The sequence below is a fragment of the Nomascus leucogenys genome, chromosome 15 (assembly GCF_006542625.1).
Source record: "Nomascus leucogenys isolate Asia chromosome 15, Asia_NLE_v1, whole genome shotgun sequence".
Classification (NCBI taxonomy): domain Eukaryota; kingdom Metazoa; phylum Chordata; class Mammalia; order Primates; family Hylobatidae; genus Nomascus; species Nomascus leucogenys.
In genome coordinates, this window is record NC_044395.1 from 86,931,525 (window position 1) to 86,953,940 (window position 22,416).

At 34.6% G+C, this 22,416-nt stretch overlaps 2 protein-coding genes across 3 annotated transcripts in view; one reads left to right on the forward strand and one right to left on the reverse strand.

Moving 5' to 3' along the window:
• The window catches only part of ANO3 (anoctamin 3), a 320,853-nt gene that overhangs the window by 213,046 nt on the left and 85,391 nt on the right, over positions 1–22,416 (forward strand). The window contains exon 14 of the mRNA XM_030829525.1: positions 2,536–2,596. Coding sequence (XP_030685385.1) covers positions 2,536–2,596 — 61 coding nt within the window. The remainder of the gene's footprint in view (positions 1–2,535; positions 2,597–22,416) is intronic.
• Positions 1,853–14,985, reverse strand: MUC15 (mucin 15, cell surface associated). Of its 2 annotated transcripts, none has more exons than XM_003254334.3 (4): positions 14,764–14,985; positions 7,907–8,635; positions 5,939–6,088; positions 1,853–4,051 (listed from the first exon to the last, which is right to left on the reverse strand). In XM_003254334.3, the coding sequence occupies exons 2-4, from the start codon at positions 8,595–8,597 to the stop codon at positions 3,885–3,887; spliced, it is 1,008 nt and encodes a 335-aa protein (XP_003254382.2). In that variant the 5' UTR covers positions 8,598–8,635; positions 14,764–14,985; the 3' UTR covers positions 1,853–3,884. The 2 variants fall into 2 exon arrangements, with proteins under 2 accessions (XP_003254382.2, XP_003254383.2); XM_003254335.3 differs by lacking the exon at positions 14,764–14,985 and adding an exon at positions 9,772–9,814 and having other exon boundaries at positions 1,866–4,051.

Here is a 22,416-nt window from a genome sequence, read left to right on the forward strand (position 1 = left end):
GAACAAGCCAGGCGCGGTGGCTCACGCCTGTAATCCCAGCACTTTGGGAGGCCGAGGCGGGCGGATCATGAGCTCAAGAGATCGAGACCATCCTGGCTAAGACAGTGAAACCCTGTCTCTACTAAAAATACAAAAAATTAGCCAGGCGTGGTGGCGGGCACCTGTAGTCCGAGCTACTTGGGAGGCTGAGGCAGGAGAATGGCGTGAACTCAGGAGACAGAGCTTGCAGTGAGCCGAGATCACACCCCTGCTCTCCAGCCTGGGCAACAGAGCGAGACTCTGTCTCAAAAAAAAAAAAAAAATGTTGAACAAAATGCTTGCCATGGGTCCCTCTATTCATAAAGGCAAGCTGTTTTTCTAATAAAACAATTAATGTATTACATATTTAATTATATGTGTAGGACAAGATTCTTTTTGCTTTTAGAAAAATCTGTTATGCTGCTTATGGAATTTTCTCAATATTTCATCTGGAGTTTCTTTAATATAACAAGTGCTTTTGTCCTATTAGACAGAAAGCCACTTATCACTTAATTCTTCTGTCAATCACCCATGATCTAAGCTTGAGCCATTCACAGTAAGCTTGACCCTTCCTTCGTTCTTTTTCCCATTTTCATTCAGCGGCTCATATGTCAGCACCCTAAATAAAGCCCTTAACACCTCAAGCTATAACCACAGACCTCGAGCTCTTCTTGTTGTCTCTATGATCTCCCATATCATAATACATCCCATGTGTAATAGCTTGGTAAATCTAACATATGATTAAACACTGTTTTACTCTTCCTTAGAGCAAGTTCTGAAGTCTTCTCTAATGCTCCTTCTAGCTTTATCTCCCATTAGATGTATATAATCCTACATTACAAGAATATTATATGTAATCCAACTTTATCTCATGAAGGTGTTTCTAAACTATTAATGTTTAAATTTATTGACTTAAAATGCCTGAAAGATTTGTTAGCAAACCCAGTAAGAAAAAAAATGAGAAGCACTTTAAAGGAAAATACTACACAAACTATGATAAGTTCATGCAACACAATTGTTACTAAGGATGGCTTTTTATTTGCCACTTTTCTAAAAACATGGTTATTTCTAGAGCAGGGGAGGGCCATTATTTCCTGGTGACCTTTAAATCCCCATGTGTAAAGTCTGTTCTAACACTCTAAGAGACTATTTCCTGTATGATGTTGGTTTACAAAGGAAAACAGACAGCTGTTCAGCTGTTCAGCAGCCTCAGGTGTCTCTGTGGGACGTCTTGAGAAACAAAAATTCTTGATTCCCTGCTGGGTATAATTTTATGAGCTCTGTGGGAGAATTTCTTTATGATCCTTTTCTCTCCTGATGTAAATGTACACTGATGATTGTTTTGAGAACCGATTTTTATATTATTTTTTAGAAATACCATGCCTTAACCAACAATTAATTTTAGACCCATATGGGACATTTTGTACCTATCCACCAACTTCAAAGGGAGCACATCTTTTCTATGATGATATTATCAATAATGCCACATTATAGGAAAATACATTTTATGATGACTTGCTTTACATATATTTTGCAGTGTGTTCCAGATGTTACAACTGAAATATGTATTACTGTTGTTTTAATGCTCCCATTGAGCACGCTCTGGATGTCAGATTGAACAAGGAGGACACCATTCCATTCCAACTTTCCTTATAATACTGTTCTTTAACCCGTGATTGTCCTCACCCTCCTGTGAGGACAATGCCCCTATTTTCTCTATCATTTCTACAGAATTTTTGTGCTGGCCAAACAGTTTTTGCCTTCACTGTGTTTAATTTCTCTCACTAAGTTACATATATACTGAGGGCATTACGCAAATGCAAACAAGCAAAGGTAAATTGAATTTGTACTTTATTAAAATCAAACAATACAAGCCTTAAAATTTGATTCAATAACATTATAAAACTATGTATCCTTTATGAAGTTTCAGTTGATATCTGATTAAAAAACACTTTGTTTCATAAGTGTCCAGTGATTTATGAAACTTTTAAAACAAATTAAGATGGATTTATTACATCTTATAGCCATTATTGGACCCATTCTACATTTTGAAAGACTAAGAGAATAGGGTTAGCTATGGGAAATGCTGGCTCACTGGCAGAATCCTGCATTTTCCAGCTTCCCCACTCCTAGAAGTTTTGCTAACAGGAATTGCAACTAGGAATGCCTCACCTGAAAAACTAATTTCATACAACTTTCATCAAGTAGTTTGACAATCTGTGACCCACAAATACTTCCATAGGATGGTAGAATTATTTATAATCAGAAATGATGGTGGGGTATAAAGGGAATCAAGAGAGGAGAGAAGAGGGCTAATGTTGTTTCTTCACCTCTCCCCATGAGAAAAATCATGTGAAATTGTTGCAGGACCCATGAAAGGATTTCATATATAATATTTCCATACTATAAAATAATATGATTCTATTTGAGAAAAAAAATCATAGTACCTGAGTGCAAACAGTATGGATTATTATAATCAATTTGCATGACTAATATTTCTGTTTGTTTTCTACTCAGGTGACATATTTGTTTGATAATGGAGGGACAGTCTTCTTTGCTATTTTTATGGCGATATGGGGTAAGTACTTTCTTCATTACTTTCTATCCTTATTTTCTGAAGCTGTTTCTGTGTTTCTACACACACACACACACACACACACACACACACACACACACACACACACACACACCATGAATCAATTCAAAAATAAAGCCTCTAGGTTGGTACTTGCTTTGTTTTCTCTCTTCATACATTCACTGCTTCTTTAGGAATTTAACTCCTGATCTCATCCTCTAATCTCTAAAACCTAGACTTTCCTACATCAAGGAACATATTTTTTCTACCAAAGGCAGGTGGTAATTGAAAACAAACTGAAACATACTAGAATCCAAATTAATCGTCTTATATTATTGCTTATGAAACTGATGCTCAGTAAAAAGTTGTTTGATATTTCCATTCATCTTTTTTAATCTTATGGTTCATACATTTAGAGATGCAGAATCTATTCCATTATGATTGAGCAATAATGTCTAATACATAAGAAATCCAGTTCCTATCTAACAACTTAAAACTCTACAAATTATGTACAGGTATATTCTTTGGTTTACTTTTTTTTTTTTTTACCACGATTCTCATTGAGTTTTTAAGGCACCCAAAAAATTGAAGCCTAAGATATATTAAGACAGGTTAAAATTCCCAAAACCTTTGAAGACTTTTAAAGAAGCTATTACTTTCCTGGGTAGGGGTAGCTTTCCTGCCATGGCCCGGTTGAATGCAGTCATTGTCAGCTTGGTAACTCAAGGGGCTGATCATGTGTGTGCTCATCTAGAAAATTATAACCTACTAGAATACAGGTCTGTCATTTCTATTGCCTCAACTTCCCAATAACAGAAACTCTGGGCTATGTCCTCTTTTTAGCTTTAAGTCAAATTTTCTTTAAAAAGCACCCTTTCAATTTTCATTTAAGAAAATGCAATCTTGAATTATGGCACTAGGGCTGCAGGCAGAGCAGTAAAGAGTCAACTTCATTGTTTTAGAATTTTTTGGTGGAATAATTTTTATTATTAAGTTATCAGGCAGGGCTATAATGGTGAAATCTTTTAGTTTTATCTGATTCCACAAATATTTTCTACTAAGAAAATAATACTAAAATACAAATTAAGGCTACTTAGTAAATGCCTTAGGATGGACAAACATTGTAAGAAAGAAAACCTTTGGATGTCTACATTTCTGCTACTGGTCTCCTGCTTTTATGATTCTCCCTGGCAAAATCCACATGACAGTGATTTTGTGTAACCTTTTGAAAGATGAATTTGTCAAAAGGCTAGGATGTAGATGACACTTGCTGTTTAACGCCTTTTTGCTGTTAGTTCTGTACAGAAGTACGAAGTGGAGGTATGTCATCCATAGGAATGCCATCACGTGCATTTTCTTCACTTTCTGGCATGGCTGAATCATTCAAAGTTGGATTGTAGTAGCTAGAATTCCCAAAACTCACATCATAAGGTTCCGGTGCATTGTCTAATCGCAGAACTAAAAAGTAACAAAATAATATTGTTTCACAGTGATATTCTGAAAGATTCATGTTCAGGCATCCACCAAGTTATAGGAATTATTCTTAATGAGAAAATAAATATATTTTTATATGGGCTTTTTAGATTTTAGTTTTAAAGTTTTAAGTAAGTAGATGTTTTTCAAGCTTCATTTTTTTATAAGACTAAGAGTACAGTTCTACTTCCAAAATTTTACTGTTGATGGACTCAAAGTAAAGGAACTAAAGAAGAGACCAGTATAGTATATCAATACCTTGCATGAAGAAGTGTAGACCATACCTCATTGACTTTTGAATTTTGTGATTTCAAAGCCTTGTCAACATGTTCAGAATTTGTCACTTCTGGTGTAAAATTTTTTTAAGTGAAGTCAATAATTTTTAAATTAATGTTATTATTTTACCAAATATCCCAGTATCTTGATGGCTAAACCACTTAAGGTGGAGGAGATAAAAAAAGTATTTGTGGGAGCTTATGTTTTCTTCTGATCGATTCAAGTTACCATGTACTTGAGGTTTTCTGATTGTTGATGTGGAAATTTAGTTTTCTTTTTAAACAAATAGTGATTATTTCCTAAAGATCTTGAATTCATTTTCAAAGAAAAACTGGATATGCTCTTGGTATCTTAAAGTACTACAAGCAGTAACTAATTATTAATTACATTAGTAAACTATTCACTTAGGTATCATCGTTTGCATATCTACTTATTCCTTTAGCCATCTGTTTACAAATTGGGCTCCCAGGAACCTGAGGTCTTTGGGAGAGGTGTCCCAAAGCTGTCTTTGATGGATAAAACAGTTGTTGTGATTGAGTTATTCCTTTATGCCTCTATCACAGCAGTTTAGATTGTATCAATTTTTGATAGATTGAGTTTTTACATGAGATGACATGTAAAGACAAGATTCAAAGGTTAAAAAATGGTTGAAAACCACCGTTATAAATCCCATCCTTTAATTTTTGAAGAATGGTACTTTTTGTTTTATATTAGTTCCTAGAAACCCATAATCAGAATTCAGTTACATTTATAATTTACAGATTTGGTTCTGAATATGAGAAATATATCAGTTATATATGAACTCATTGAAACTCAAATTCAGTAAGACTTCATCAATGGGACCCACCAGAAGCATTTAATTATTTGTTATGGTGACAAGAATCCCTTGTGCAAACCAGAAAACACATATTTTTTTCCCTGAAGTACAAAACTACAGATGAACAAAACATTAAAACAAATATCAAATTGATATTATATTAGTAAAGCACAAACTGACAACTTTATTTTTAGTATACATATTTCTCATTCATAGATATTATGGTTGGCTATTTCCATCATATGAGTGGAAAATTCCTGAATTAAGGTACAATGTGACTTTGTGTGTGCAAATATGCAACTTTTAGATACTTTGTTTTAGAGCCTCATTAAGACGGTTAATGGAGGGCTGCTGTATCTGTATAAACTTTAAAAGAGTTCCAAATTGGAATCAATCTTTGTTCAAATTACTGCTACTTACTGATCTAACAATGGCAAGGAATAGCTTTGCCGTCACTTGCTAAGAAAACTGGTCATTTTTTCTGAATGTCCATTCATTATCTTCCAATTTTATACATATGTTTAGATTCTTGGATTATTATTTAAAACCAATTTTGATGCAATGAGCAACAGTTCAAATATTTTTTAAATTTCATTTACAGGTCTATAATTATTTTGGTTTTGTTCTTTGATAAACAGAAGGTGGATCAGAATAAGTCTTTAGTTTGTTCATTCATATGAATTCTTTGGGAATTACCTTCTAGGCAATGCAGTGAACACTGGCATCCTCATTTAATTAAAACCACTGTGCCCAGGTGAAGTATTGAAAATAGATTTTACCTGGTTCATTTCTGTCGTCATAAAGTCGCCGATGGGAAAATGAATCCGTTTTCCTTTTTCCACACAACAAGTAGCCCACAAGAGTAAGCAATGAGACACCCAGAATAGCACCTAAAATGGCCCCGAATACTATTCCTGTATTTCTATTTTCTACAGGACAAAAAAAAATTTAAAGAAATATAAAATAATTATTCAAAGAACCGAAATCTGTACATGTGAACTTTCCATATACCAAAGAATGTTTAACATTTTAATATTGGATAATGATGTGTGTGTGTGTGTGTGTGTGTGTGTGTGTGTGTTTTATAAAGTACTATTTGGGATATATTGGCAAACATATTTGTTGATAAAACCACACTTCTAATTTTTAATAACATTGAAATACTTCTAAGTCTTAGCGCTATAGCTGTGTCTTGTGTCTTGTTCTTATTAACATCAGTGGCACTGAAATGCCATGTGAATACTCCATTAAGGTCTAATATCAGTGTTGAACTTTAATGATGAAATGAACTTTGCATTTGTTTCTGTAAATAATTCAAAGGTTAAAAGCCAATAGGAGTAAGTGGGTAATAGAAAATGAGTCCACAATAAACAAATAAGAAGTCACTAGAAGGAAAAATCAGTGTATCCTGATAGAAGGTATTTTCGAAATACCACAAATAAACCAAGGCAAGATAACTTCAGTGCCTTGCATATCAAGAACAGTTGTCTAGGCCTGAGCTTAAGGGAGTTCAAAATTTCACTGTATTATTCTTTTCACTCAGTATCTTATTTGAAGACTAAATTTTCAATAAACTAAATGTTCTCTGAACTGAAATTTAGTACATTTCTCTTTTTTTCTTCTCTTTTCTTGAGGTACTCATTAATTAGGTAGGCAAAGGGTCTTGCAGGGTCTCTGATTCTATATAAAATCTCATTTCTAAAAAATTAATTTTCATGTTAGAGTACCGTAAACTTGTTACTAAAAGAGAAGTAAGCTAACTAAATTTTTTTTACATAAAATAGCAATGGTAAGAGTAAGTACTCAATATTCTCAATATGTATATTAGGTTTAGATAGACAAAAGAGAGGAAGCATTTTTTAAAATGACAAGATATGTTAAAATCATAGTTAAATGTACATATACAATATATTGATCATAGTATTATAAAAAGCCTATATTTCAGAATTTAAAACTTTTCCTACACACTGGCAACAACATTCAAACAGGAATTTGTATATAAGATTTGGTTTTTACATTACTAATATAATCCTTAAGTAAACCACACTGGAAGTGAGTTCTTGGAGGAAAACAAATTATTAAAAAAAATTTCAAGGGGGGGAAAATACATTAGACCTAAAAAAAAAAAGAATGAATTATTAAAACTTAGTTATCTTTTTTCATTTTATGGAAAAATGTAAAACCATTTTCATGTTTCAAATGGAAAAGATTGACATAATCCTTAAATGAAACATAAAAATGTCCACATAATAAATTGTCTGTGATTGTGACAGATAATTTATAAATTCATTAATTTGTTCAACTTTTTAAAAACTCATACATATAAACTCATATATATACACGCACACACATATATATATATATATATAAGTTCAGTTGTATAGTATTCACATGAGCATGTGAAATTTCAGGTAGTCTTTTCAAGATTCATTGAAAATTGTTACCTAGTATCTCAAAGCTATACCATTGCTTCAGTCTCCATCTTTTCTTGACCTAACCTAACTTCACATTTTGTCCCATTGTCTCCTTACACTCCCAAAGAGAAATGACTAGTATATGTTCTTTGAAGCCCTAAAACCACTTCACTATTTCTAGTGACTATAATGATCATCCCTCAAAAGTGAGAAAATCCATGCTATTGTGTTCTCTTTGTTTTTCTAGCATGGTGATTCCTTAGACTTACTCTGCATGACTTATTTGGAATTTCAGTTTCACACAAAAGGAAAGTTAAATTCATTTATATTTACCTTTTTGGGGATCTGACATATTTGGAAAGAGTTTTGAATTATTGGTGAATTTTAAGGTAGGCTGTAGCGTTGTTTTTTCTTGATAAGGGGTAAACCCATTGAAGCTGTCACTGTTTGTGGTAAGCCATCCACTTGGTTCCACTGTCAAGGGGGTCACAGATGGAGAAGTTGGTTCTGAAGAGAGGACGCTAACTGTAATGGAACTGTTATCAGGAGTTTTCACGGTGTCATTGACCAAAGACCAAGTGAAGTTTTCTGAAGACAGAGCAGGTGTAGCATTGGGATGTGCTGAGATGGGCAAAGGATCTTCACCTGCTATAGGTGCGTTCCAAGGCAATTTAGAAACAAAGCTATGGATCAAGGGAGGGCTTGTGGAAATGGTAGAAGTGGGTTTTAGACTGCCCAAAGAATGCTCTGCTGACGAGTTACTGGAGAAATCTGTTATTCCATGGCTTTTGTTGAGTAGATTCGGAGGGGAATGACTCGCCTTGAGATTTGAGGTGGTTATATTTTCTTTATCTGAGTTTAAGTTTGCTTCACTTTCCAAAGAAATAGGTTTATTTTCCATTGTTTTAAAAACTTCTGCAATGTTCTGTGTTGTGTTTATGTCTTGATTTTCTTTTCCATGGCTCCCCGATAGAAGTGAATAAAACAACGTTGAAATCAACAGAATTTTGGCTAAGGTCAACATTGTAGACTTCTTTGGTACTGGTTTTTTTTTAAAGGAATCTGAAAGAAAATAACCATCATTTGAATTCCTTAATAAAATATTCTGAGTTTTTAAATGGATCTATATATTTTAAAGTGATAAAAATCTAGACATAATATAGAGATGGTAGTATCATATTTTTATTCCAAAATTGCTTATTTTGGATTATGTACTTAAACTAGTGCCATTGAGTACTGCTTTCCACGTAATCTTTCTTCCTTCCTTACTTCTAGGGAAATGCCATGCAAAAACTTCCTCAAGCCACACACTGCTATTTCAAAGACCATTTAGCTTGGGAAAAGGTGGAAGAAAACCATAAACGCCCACCCACTCACACATACACATATATTTAAAACATGTATATGAACTGTTAAGTAACATTTTTAAAATATTGTAAATATAGACCATGTAGAGCTGGCTGATTTATTCAATCTATTTAAGAAAACACATTCTTTATAAAGATGTCATTTGAAATATTTATTATGAAAATGACATTACGGACTATACATTAAATGCACCATATATTAGATTTTTTAAAAGTGAGTCGGTCAGGAATACCCTTGAATACATTTTATTAGTATCTAGTTTGAATTATTTGAATTTGAATGTATCCCTTTTCCACAATATTTTCACTTCATGATGTCCTTCTTGCTACTTAATCCCTAACTGGAGAGATTCAGAAGCCTTCTAGATTTAAGGATATTCTTTAATCTTACTCTTTTATTTTATAAAAGAAGAATATGGTTGGGAGTGTGTGTGGAAAAATAAGCCAGATAATTGCAGATTGGGTCCTGATCTCCAATCCAGGCACACCATTCAACCTCTTAAGTGTGGAAGTGCCACAATTCATAAATAGGGTGATATAGGAAAATGTTTTGAAATCAGATTTATATTAAAATTCTGGCTTCTGACACAAATAACTCATGAAAAATAATCACCATAATAAGCAGTTGCTTTATCATCATTATAATAAACTAACTTGAGTGTTGTTCTGAAGACTGAATGGACTGACTTAGGTAGCAGCACTCTCAACAATATCTAGCCTAAAGTAAACACTTAATAGATGCTAACCTCCATTTAATATTCAAATATAATAATATGTCTGTAGTGTCTTTTTGGTTACAAAGTTTACAGTATCATCTTATTTCATACTTACAACAATCCCTTGATGTGGCAAGAATAGATTGTATTATGCCCATTTTGCAGATGAAGAAACTGAAGCTCACAATGGCTAGTAACAGAAGCCAGTAAATGGAAGAGGCAATATTTAAAGCCAAGTCAACTGACTCCAATCTCATTAGAGGCTCAAATTTGAAGTGCTTTTAATGGAAAATTTACTTTTAAAAAAAATAGACTTTTTTTTCTCAAGCAATAAGATCTGAGTACTGATTTCATGTTTTTGAATTGAACCTTATTTTTCACTGAAAGCCTCCATGCTGACTGAGAGAGGAAAAGGGAGGAGGTACAATTGCTGTTACTTAGTTCTTGTATTGTGTGCCATTTCTCAACAGGTCTCTGAAATTTTTACAAATATTTTCAGCCTTGTTCATTTTTCATTAGGGTCTACAGAGCTTGTAAACACTCCCACTAGTTATGTGTTGATTTTAAGTAGCAAGTCCCCTTTTACATAGTGCTTTCTCACATATGGTGCAATGTAAATATATCTATAATATATGATAGTTATCTTCAAAATCTGATACTTCTCTTCAAAAGCTTTTAGCAAGCAATTGTATAACCATATACTTCTAGAATTTTAGACATATTGTATCTTCCATGCCCTATGGTTATCACTTAAGAAAAACCTACTTAAAAAGAAAAGCTGGCAGACATATGAGAACATTCATAGTGGCATTATTTATAAGAGCCTCAAACCTAAGTGTTCATTAGTAACAGATTGGATAATAAACTGTGGTATATTCAGGTAGTGAAAATTGACAGGCTAGAGCTGCATGCAACGACATGGATGATTATCACAAACATAATGCACTGCTTAAAACACCAGTTGTATTGTGTGATTTCATGTATATAAAGTTCAAAAACAGGCAAAAAGCTACAATGTTACAAGTTGGGAAAGTGCTTTGTTACTGAAGTAAACAGAATTGATTGGGTGGAGCATGGAAGGACCTTGTGTGCTGGTGATACTCTATTTCTCAACCTGATTGTGATTACATAGGTGTTTGTATTTGTGATCATTCTGCTTATTGATATTTCATTCGCTTTTCTGTGACAACTAAGAAATTTAGATTGTTCTAAAAATGTTTAACATAATTGGAAAGTATATTACTATTATGCATTTGATATATCAGCTGCTTTACATATTTTCCATTTAATGCTAACCAAAAATAAACAAATGGTGAAGAAGGGCTTATTAATCCCACTTTACAGATTATTAAGTGAGACATAAATAATGTAAGTAATGTGTCCAAGGACACACAGCTAGTAACTGAGAGATGGGATTTGTATCCAAACCTTGATATGTCTGATTTAAAGCTAGTCAGTATTCATCTTTGTAACATAAGTTGCAAAGGAATATAGAATTTGGTACACAGCTGCTTTTTAGAACTTCTTCCTACCATTAGTTTTTTTTTTAATACAGCCTCTCCAAATTTAATTATTTTAACCAGAGCAGTTTATAGTCCCATTTTTACAAAACACTGATAATATAAGTCTTTCTATCTTCAAAGAACCCATTAAATACACTAAATATGCTTTTGCTGTAATTTAAGAAAATCACAACAACTGTCTATTATGGTTTCTAGATGGACATCTTTACCATGGAGTTTACAGATGAGCATTTACAAAGCATGAATGATTATCTCTGGCACCTGTAGTTGACCAACATTTACTTAAATTGATGCCTCACCTAGCGTGTTTAAAATGTAACTCAGTTTAGTTTAAAAATAATTATGTGTACCTTTTCAGAAACATCTCTCTCCCGTGAACTCTGCAAAGTTCACAGCAAATATAATGCTCCTTTTCATTATCTACTGCAAGTGATCTAATATGTCAATTGTACTTAGCCACTATTTTCAACATTATTATGGCATTTGATTTATTTTCTCTATATCTAGTTGTTTTGCTATTTCTCTCTTCCTAATAAAGTGGTCACCAGTGGGGGGAAAAATGTCCTTAGCTGTTCTTCTATTTTTCTTATAATATTATAGGAGAGACATGGCATTGACCTTTCATTCCCTGCCTGTAATGAAAATCTACACATCAAGAGTCAACAAAGTGAATTCTGTTGTTCCTGTTTCACCTTGCCTGTGACATTGAACCACCAAGGGGATCTCTCCTTCCTTTACCCAGCTTTTGATTGTAACTTGAAAACCTAGGGTATCAACACCCCAAACGTGCGAAGCACTCTGTTACTGCCTATAATTTATCTCCCAGGAAAAGGAGAGAAAAGGAAGAGAGGGGTAGTTCAGTATGTTGTGAATACTATTAAATATTTATGGTTTATTGAGAAATTTATACAGTTACAGATAAGGCTTTTGTGAAGACGGATTGTCCTAACATTGCAGTAGTGGACAAGTTTGCCCCTGCTGCCCGGCTTCTAGGAGAGCCAGGTTACACCACTTACTCAGGTCCCTTTCATCTTAAAGTCGTAGAAGCAGCCAGGAATTGAAGTCATCCACTATTCAGAACCCCACCATGAAATTTTGCTGGAGTAAGGTCCAGGAGATTTGGCCGAAGTTTGACCTCATGCCAACTGAACAAAGCACAGTCCAAGTGACAGAAGCCTAATGGAGGCGGGACAGCAACTCCAGAGGGCAACAAAGGAAATCTATATATATTTTACTTTTGTATGTGCTTTCCTTTTAGCCTCTCTCCATCTCTGGAGTTCAAATATCTAACTCTATGTTATATGCTTGTTTTATAAAGCTGAAATGATGATGGATTATGGATGGTATGCCTGAGTGCACCCAAGTTCATCTGTCAGCCAGGTGCACTGCGGGGGCAGACAGAAGGTGGAATGAAAGAAAAGTAGAATTGCAGAGGGAGACAAATCAGGAGAACCCAGTAACATGATTTCACCTCCTGATCTTTGCCTCTTTTTGCATCTGGGTGGTAGCTCCTAAGAGAAATTTTGAAGTTATAAAATAGAAAGAGGTTTAGGATCATCACAAACTCCAAAACCTTCTAAGGGTAGAATTACTATAAAGTGAACAGAGAAAGAAAGGAGGATTTCCAGTTCCTTTGTGATACCTTAAATACAGATTCTAAACTTTCCTGTATATATTAACATTTTTTTGTTTCTAAAATTTAACTAGTTTTAAAATATATTTTCATAGTGTCACTGTTTTTGAACAACTCCTCTACAGAGGGAGAATGAACACGACTTTCGCCTTCTTTGTTATTGGCACTGGAAAGTGGTTTCACATTACTGCTTTTGTATGGAGGGCTGCAGAAGGTGATGAGAAAAAACAAAAACAAAAAACACCTCTGGCCAGTAAGGGAAGCAAACCCACATTCGCTGTCCATATTTTTGCTTCCTCTTAAATGCATAAAGTCATTATTCTGTCCAGGCTCTATGTTGAAATCGTGAGTCATACTTATTTTATACCAAGCTTTGGAAATAAGGAGATGTCCTGGTTTATGTCAGGTATTTAATCCATGTAAGGGCAAAGAAATACTAGTCATTCTAAACAGAATCAAAATCGGAAATCCTAAATAGAATCATCAGTTCAGGTACACTGCAGGCATAATATAAAAACATGTTTCTATAGTAAAATCACTAATGAGTATACATTGGGCTGCCTTTTCTCCAAGTTGTGTTTGATCATTTCTTCTTACAGATCTTAGGCTACAAATTAAGACAGATGGGTTTTGTTTGTCTCTCAAAGAAAACTCTGTCTGCCATGTAGCTAACATCTCAGGAAGAACTTGAGTGTTACTCTGAGTGGCTTTTTCCAATGTTGGACAGTATTTTTAGTTTCCTAAATTCAAGAGCAACAATAAATGAGGACATAAGACATCCTTCTAAAAATGCCTCTTTTATGAGAGGGTTTTGGAAGCGTAACCAACTAGAAAAAGGATTGTGCCTGAGAAACTTAGGCCTCTCATTTTACTTTTATTTGATGTAAAAGAAAGAAAAAAGAAAAAAGAAAAGACTGGCTTTCTTTCAAGAAAAAAAACAAATGTCAGAAGTTTGAGAACATTATTCTGGCTAAAAGACTTAGGCTACATAACTACAGGAAAAATGTAGAGCTTGTCATATGACCTGCTACCTTGGGAGTTTTCAGTCATAAACTTCAATACTTAAATAATTAGTGATGAGTGTCAAGCTTAGAAAGAAAGTTTCTCTGAAAGAAATGTTCTAGATCAAAATGTTCAAGCATAAGGTTTCCAGCCTTCTGTATCATACTTCAATGTCTATAGGAACATCCTCTACAGATTAAATAGAAAGTAGATAAATGGAAATCAGCATCCTTTTAATAAAAAAGAGGCTTATATAGCCACAAAATGAAAATAATTTTCAGAAATTTTACCACATTTTCATTTCATAAGATGTTTTCTGTAGTAACTGATGTAACCTTTTAGATTTCCAGTGAAAGTTAGACATGTACACATATCATGCTAAATAATTATATGTACTGTACAACAGCTTCCCAACTTTTTAATTAAGAAAATCTTTGAAAAAGATTTATAGAAGCTTCTAATCTATTTTATTAGAAGATTTTTTCCAAAACTATTCTAATACTTAAAGCAAAAACCTCTAATACTTAAAGCAAAAACCTTTCAGCACAAATGCATAATTTAAATCTAAGATTCAATTTATATTCATGCTGCCACTTCCACTTCAAACATTTTGAAACTTTACTAAGATCTGACTTAAGAAAATTCTATTTCATAGTCACGTATGTTTTAAATAAGGCTTTTATTTAACCCTTCTGCTGGTTCCGTAATCTAGCAAATTTGGCAGTAATTTTTAAAGCTAACTCATTTAGGAGTGCAAATACTCATTTGGAAGGTCATTACTTAATAAAACAACTACTTGTCTTTGCAAGGATTGCCGTAGCTACTTGCCAGGCTGTTCTGTCAAAAGTTGAGACCACTGTGATTCTCTTTGGTAAATAATCAAGGAAGAGAGAGAGAAGAGAGTGAAAGAGAGAAAGAGAGAGACCTAAGTGACCCAGCACACACTTACCTTCAGGCTTAGGAGGTATTTAGAATCAGGAACTGAAATATCCAGTTGTCCTGTCTGAAAGGAGTCTGTCGTGCATTAGAGAAAACAGATGGGTTAAATGTGACAATGTCGCACTGAGCAGGAGGGTGCCAGGGAAACAAAATTAGGTGGGGCTGGCTGTATCTTGCTTGTGTAACAGAGCGCCCAGGAACCTGACTGACCTGCTTCTCAGCTGTAAGCATTAAGATATCACCTCATTCAGGCCTTTAACAACAACAACAAAAGCCCAACCCTCCAGTTTTCATAGGTTGATCGTTTTAGCTTTTGGACAAGGTATTACTCTCGTCAGCGGTATCAAAACACGGGGCATCAATTCTTTTCCCCCTAAGTGAAAAAAAGGACAAAGATTTTGGCAAAGTCATCTGGTATAGCAGGAATTTCTGACATGTGCTGGGCCCCCCGCTCCTTGCAGGTGAGGAATCCAAACAAGTCATGCCCTGTACTTGTTGCTCTATGCCAGCCCCACATTCTCTGAAATCATAAACAATTTTTCTGTACTCTAGTAGATTGCCCTATTTGTGTACTTAAAGCCTAAGTAGAGAAAATGTAGTGGGGTCAGTAGTGAGGCATCTATTCTGAGGTCCACTGAAATTGTTTTTTTAAGAAAGTTCTACTTAATACAAAGTGAATTAGTATATACTGGGATCCCTGAGAACGCTGTGAGGTGTTACATGAAAAATAATCATCATGACTGAGATTCAGTTTCTTGCTGACTTTCAGGAGTTTAGAGAGGAACTGGGGCCTGAGAATGGCCATGTGATCTTCACTTATCCTAGGAGCCTTCTCGATTAAGTAGTTTCCAACCTGTGTTCTCTCTGCTTTTACTCTCACTTTAGAAGCTGGAGAATTTCAGAAGTGCCCAGGTAATGCTTGATTAAATACTAGAGTTGAATAACAACTTGGCATACTTCCTACACTTCCTTTCAGAGCTTATGAAAGGGAGAAGAGTGAAACTGGGATCTTCTGCACATCAGCATTTAGGGATGGCGCCAAGGCCCGTTCAGCTGAATATGCCTGAGGTTCATACTTGGTTTCTGTTGCACAGGGAGATAGGTTTTCAACTGCTGAGCGAGAAACGAAACTTTAGCTAAAATGCAGGAGCTAGTAAGCTTCAAATGGAATGCAAAGAATCTGCCCAGTTAATTGGCCCGAGGAAAGAACAAGGTAATTCTATAGTTTTAAATTTTCTGAAGCCCAAAGGCCCCTTCAGAGTTTGATTAGAAATTAAACCAACCCCTAAAAAATACTCTCAAAAGATATTTAAGCTGTCTTTACTGTGGTACGAAGAAAAGCAGGTTAAATTTAATCAAACAGCTAGTTACTGAACAGTGGCTTAATAGAATTCAGTGGCTTATTTTCAGATTAGCCACTTTTTAGGTAAAAATCCAACTACGTATATTTTATGTTTGTAGTTAGAGAACTGAACATGATTGGGCAGGACTGGGTGCACCTTTTCCCTAGGCCTTTTCTGCAATATGTGTGGGAATATCATTATCCCCTTCTGCCTTAACCATAGTAATTATGGCTTATACCAGGCATAAACATTGCAACGCACTTTTGCTATAGCTGTCCGTTTTCACTGCCATAAAAGTCCGGCTAATTTCTCATTTTGCTTTTTCCTGAAGACTCTTTCTGTGGGCCCAGAATCCTGTTCATCATTGCCCTCCTTACAATCATAATCAATCGATTAGACCTCACCCTAGAGATAAACCTTACCTACCCTCACTGTCTTGAGCACATCTGGAAATAAAGTTATAAAATGTAAACTGTACATAAATTTAATGCCTCAATTGTTACTTAACTCACTTAGTTGTTATCAGAAACCTTTGTTTACTCACTGGAGTTGGAGTTAAAATGTAATTTCAAGCCAAACAAACAAGTTTCACTGAGATACAGTCCTAGGTTCTAGGTAAGACCAATCCCACTTTAGACCTCCTTTCTCCAGAGGAACTCCACAATAAGGGATAATTACCTGCAATTTCTTCAGCAAACCCAGCTGAGATGACACATTGTGCAGTGCTTGTATAATTTTTTTTTGGTGCTTACCCACTATGGTGCCTTTCATCTGGCACTCACCAATTGCTTTACACTCATTAATTAAGTTTCACAATACATACTGGGAGGAAGAAGAACCTCTTCCTAGTCTGAAATGATAGAACCACTCACAAGTGGAGTTTCCAGAACATGAAGACACATGAATATCACTAATGGATCTGAATACAGAAGCAGACATAGCTTGGGACCACACTTCAAACTAATTGAAAACATTGTTTTGAATTCAAAAGAGTAACTTTTTGTACAAACCCTATAGCATCAAATCTTGATGCTGATGTCACATGTAGGGAATTTGCATTGATCAGATTCACTGATAGCATATTTAGTCTGATACAGGCTACAAGTAGAATTCATGTTTGTTTCCCCATAGGGACATAGGCACTTTAAGCAAAAAACAAATATTTGAATAATAGTAAAATAAATTACATTATGAATCTATTATTTGAAAGTATTTTAATGATATTCTTTATAAATAAAATAGAATTTAATGGCTGGGAAATGTATTTGGGGATAACATTTAATTTATTTCAATATTCTATTAGAATAGAAATAGAGGGATTATTCTCATAAGTGCTAATGGTTGTTTATTATTCAAGTTTATCTTTCTCTGGTAAGTAATATGGTGCTGTAATAAGATCTTCTTTACTTAACTATAACTTTTTGGAAAGGTCAAATATTCCATTTTGGGGTTAAGGAAATTCTAGGACAATGCCCTTGGTTAAGCAGAGGTTATGATATTGCATATACATATATGTAAGTACATACTTGCATGCATACATACATAAATGGTGAGCTAAAGAAAGTTGTAAACCTAGTCAATCAATGAAAAATAACTTTAAAGGATAGATCTTTATGTGATTTTGGGCATTTAATTCAACCATAGTTAAAATAATTGAATGATATGACTACAGCAAAAACTGTTGCATTTCTATCTATATATTTATGTGAACATGTTTTCTTAGTAAATATTTTGAAATATAAAATATATAATTGAAAATGCCATATAGTAACAATATAAAATATGAATTGAAAAACACAAACCCTATTTATACCCTTAAGAATATGTTTATAACAGTCTTAGATTTTGCATTTAATATTCATTAAAATTTAAAATTGATTATATTGTTTTATTACTTCTGATGATTACTCAATTCTAATTGTTTTTTAAGGTAAGAGCCTAATGGTCACAAGAAATTTTAAAAATTTAAAGAATTTCTACCTCATTTTTTAAATTATTTTAGAGTACTATGACAAGATAATCAACACTTTCAAACATAAATATATATTAGAAATATTTTGAAGTAGAAATTGAATGGAAATAGATTTAAAGATAAAATGAACAATTTAAATTTTGCAACAGATAAGTGCTTTTTAAAGGTATATTTTTAAAGAGACACAATTAAGTATAAAATACTAGTATAAATTTATTTTAAAATGTCCATTTTTATAAAGCACTGGAAATCATAACCTTTACAACGATTTAAATATATAATGGAAAGAAATTTTGTACAAGGAGATAAATAATTTCACAAAATTATTTTAGTGATTACACAATCATTTTCAAAACCACTGACATTGTGTAGCTATTAAATTCAGAGTAGTAAATCAGACATTTTCAATAATTTCTATGTGATGTCTAGTAGTACTTGAAGCTGTCCATAGGTTTAAAATATTTTCTTGGGTATTTTTCTGTATTATTTAGGGTCTCACATAGTGTCCACTATATCTTTTTATCTTCCCTTCCAGTTCTATCCAAACAAAAACAAAAAAGGTGGAGGATAGCATTGTTACAAGATGATGGAAACATTTAAAAAATAAACAATATTTTCTTCAGAGTGATACTTTTGCTGACATGATCATACTCCCCACATGTTAGCAGAATGACTTTGTCGCTCAGGTGGCCCCATGAAATCTTTATTCAGTGTGAGCACTCTGGGGCTCCGTCTCTGGCTAGATTCTGCAGATTTATAATCACCAAGGAAGCAGTGTGCTGAGTAGAACAAGCTCAGGCTACCAAGTCACAGTTTCTTTGTTTCGAATCCTGGTTTTGCCACTTAATGGTTTCATAACCTTGGATAATTGCCATCACGTTTCCAAGAATATTTCCTCATTTGTACAATAAAGAAAGCGACACTACTTCTTAGTTGTGTGGGGAGTCAAGTTAAAATAGATAAAGTAATTGTGTGTTATTGGACACTTAGTAGTCAAACTCAATGAGACTTAATTATAAATATAATAATTTTTTTGGAGCTAAAAATCGAGGCTTCAGTATCAGCATGAATAAATGTTGAGAGGAATCCAACTAAGTGTACAAACACATATTAAATTATTTTGAATTTGCATCTCTCAGCACATAGTAGTTACTCAATGAATATTAATTCGTGGAAAATGAATGAGTAAATTCTTCTTTATTTTTACCTGAATTTTTCCCTGCCAGAGAGGCTTTCTCTGATCACACTTTGTAAAACTGAAACCCTTCTTTCCTGACCTATTCTCACTCCTCCCTGCTGCATTTTCTTCATAGCACTTATTGCCATCTAACATACTGTGTATCTTATTTATGTATGTATTTCTCCTCTAGTCCCATACTAGAAAAGTCAGCTCATGACAGCTTACATTTTTGTCTGTTTTCTGCATTGCTTTATCCACAGGGTTAGACTAACGCCTTACACAGAGTAAATGCTGGATACATTTATAAGTGAAAGAATAAATGAGTGATTGATAAATGATTGAATAAATATTAATATATTTGTCAACAATAATAACAAAAAGTGAATATACTATTCATGAGACAGCTGTAAGTTTACTTTTTCTTCTTTTTAGAATATTCTTCTCAACGTTGGCCCATTCAGATCTGAAACTTGACTTTTTTTTTTCACTTAAGGACATTCCTTGGCCACATTTATATGATTATGAGCAGTTTTCTTTGGTAGGTGGTTAGTGATAGGAGCTATTTCACAAGAAGAGTTGGCCTTAACTAGAGATGCAGAAATCTTCTAACGTGTAAGAATGTAGAGGATATGGACACAAGGATAAATAAGTGGGTAGATATGGTTCTGGTGGTAGTCATGTAGACAGAAAAATTGTCAACTGAGAGTAATCGGAGTATAGGTATCAGATATTTTATTAGAAAGAGAGAGAAAGTGGCTGGGCATGGTGGCTTACGCCTGTAATCCCAGCACCTCGGGAGGCTGAGGCGGGCGGATCACCTGAGGTTAAAGACCAGCCAGGCCAACGTGGGGAAACCCTGTCTGTACTAAAAATACAAAAAAAAAAAAATTAGCCAGGTGTGGTGGCAGATGCCTGTAATTCCAGCTACTTGGGAGGCTGAGGCAGGAGAATGGCTTGAACCCGGGAGGCAGAGGTTGCAGTGAAGCTGAGATTGCGCCATTACACTCCAGCCTGGGCAACAAGAGAGAGACTCCATGTCAAAAAAAAAAAAAAAAAAAAAGAGAGAGAGAAAGTATTACAGCATGGCAGCCTCAAAGATCTACTCAAAGTTAGTAATCATTAATATAAAATAAAACAATTTACTCAGAATAGCTGTGCTTTTCTCCAGCTATGTTAATGTGCATGAGTACAAATAGATAGTAGATGGAGTGATGGGTTTAACTAGGGTCGTATTTAAACCATGGGCTTATGACAAATTGAAACAAGAGCTAGAGAGTTGAGGGCATTTGCACCCAAGTGAGTATAATGATTGCCCATTAGGATACATAACGACAAAAGTGAAGGCACAAAGGGAGGAAAGGATAGTAAAAATATGTAGGATCAATGAATTGATAATCTGGCTCAAGAGAATGTTGGAATTGCAGTTTATAGGGTGTGAACTGGAACTGTGGATGTAATTATTGAATATCATGGAAGGCCTGCTATTATTGATCAAAAGTATGTTGTGGGAGTACATGAGTGAGACCGAGTAGGATAAAACAGTTTTGAAGATAGAGATCAAAGAACTGAGAAGCCAGAGTACTAGGAATATTATCTGTGTATATTGTAACTTCCAAGAGTAATTTTGGGAGTATGTTGATAAGAGTTATGCTAAGACATGAGTTTAAAATCTTCATAGATGTTGGGTAAGTGTCTCCAGGAGACAAGATGACTACCACAAGGAGTGGCAGTAGGAAGCATGAATTGATAATAGGAGATTCAAATCCGTAAATTGTTTAGGAGGGAGGAAAAATGGTCCTAAAGCAGCAATGAGGAGCAAGAAATTCAGTATCTCATCAGTACATATTGACATAGGAGACAAAGAGCTATCACTTGAGTGTGCTACATGGAAAGTGGGGTTTTAGGGGAGTCCCAGGTTTCAATTAGAGTAAGAAGGTGAAGGGATGAAAAAGGCTTTGCCTTGACTTTGCGTAAAAAGGGAATAGTGAATTTGTTTCAAAAGTTGGGAAGGAGCGGGTGATCGTCACAAAGGCAATCCCTGTCCTGGTGGCATGAGGATCAGTTCTTGGGGAGTGAGGGATGATCTGGAAATTGTGGGCTCCTTGAAGTAACTGATGGGAACGGGGTTAAAAAGTACAATTATATTCGTCCCGATGGACCAATTATGCATGTTCACAGGCAGAAAGCTGTGTGTAGAATATGGGGATAGAGGCCTATGGCTAAAATGGAGAGTTACAGTCTCCCTGTAGATTCCTGCTATTAGAAGAATTCTGAAGCCTTTTCTTTCTAGCACTCAAGTGACTCTTCAACCTACAAATGGCAGCCTTGCAGGGAAATGAGACGGCTCTCTTTAACAATACGTGATACTCTGTTTTGTGGAGATACCATAACTGATTAATTCCTGTGAGATGAAGTGTACTGTTACAGCATCTTCATTCTTTTAAAACCCTAATTTTGTTATATAGTCTAATCTGTTTAAGCAACTCTTGCCCAATTTATTAACTATCAACTATTTTTATATGGACTTAACTTATTAAGTGAGGCTACAACCAGGCATAAATATAATGAAGTGGCAAAACTGGCAGTTTGATAATACTATAACTTATCTTACCACTGCTAGGAAAAGATCCACATGATTTATTAGTGCTTTCTAAAAAAGCACTTAAGGCAGGTAATTAGAAAATCCCGGCATATCTAATTTGTTTCTGTCTAGTTAGAAAAAGTTATTATAGCTAAATAATAACCTCAGCAGCAGAGTGTTCTCACCAAGGAGCCATAACTTGAAGCGGATAGAGTGAGGAGAGAGTGAGATGCCTGGGCAGGTGTGTACACTCTGAGGAAGAATCTTGATTTGTTCCTTGGCTCAAAAGCAGGGACAGAAGGAAAAGGAAATTTATTCATGACCGGAAGAAGATTTTGAAATCAAGTTCACAGGCAGCAAATAACAATGACAAAAGACTTACTCATCCATTGAAAGGACTATACATGCCTTAAACAATTTGCAGGGAACATTGAAAACATATGGTTCGCTAAGCTGACAGTTCATACAAGCTCTTTAGCTACAGAAAAGGAACTGAATTTTTGTGCTGAATTAGGAGAAAGCAACAAATTAGATATGCTAGGATTTTCTAATTATCTGCCTCACTTTTTGTTTGTTTAAAAAGCAAA

Bases quoted from the DNA above. Each gene is read 5' to 3' on its own strand.
- MUC15 (XM_003254335.3), bottom strand. From the start codon at position 9,814: ATGGGCATAATACAATCTATTCTTGCCACATCAAGGGATTGTT. The intron at 8,636-9,771 runs GTAAGTATGAAA...ATTTTCTTTCAG, and splicing joins TGCCACATCAAGGGATTGTT to ATTCCTTTAAAAAAAAACCA. The intron at 6,089-7,906 runs GTAAATATAAAT...TTTGTCCTGTAG, and splicing joins TATGTCAGATCCCCAAAAAG to AAAATAGAAATACAGGAATA.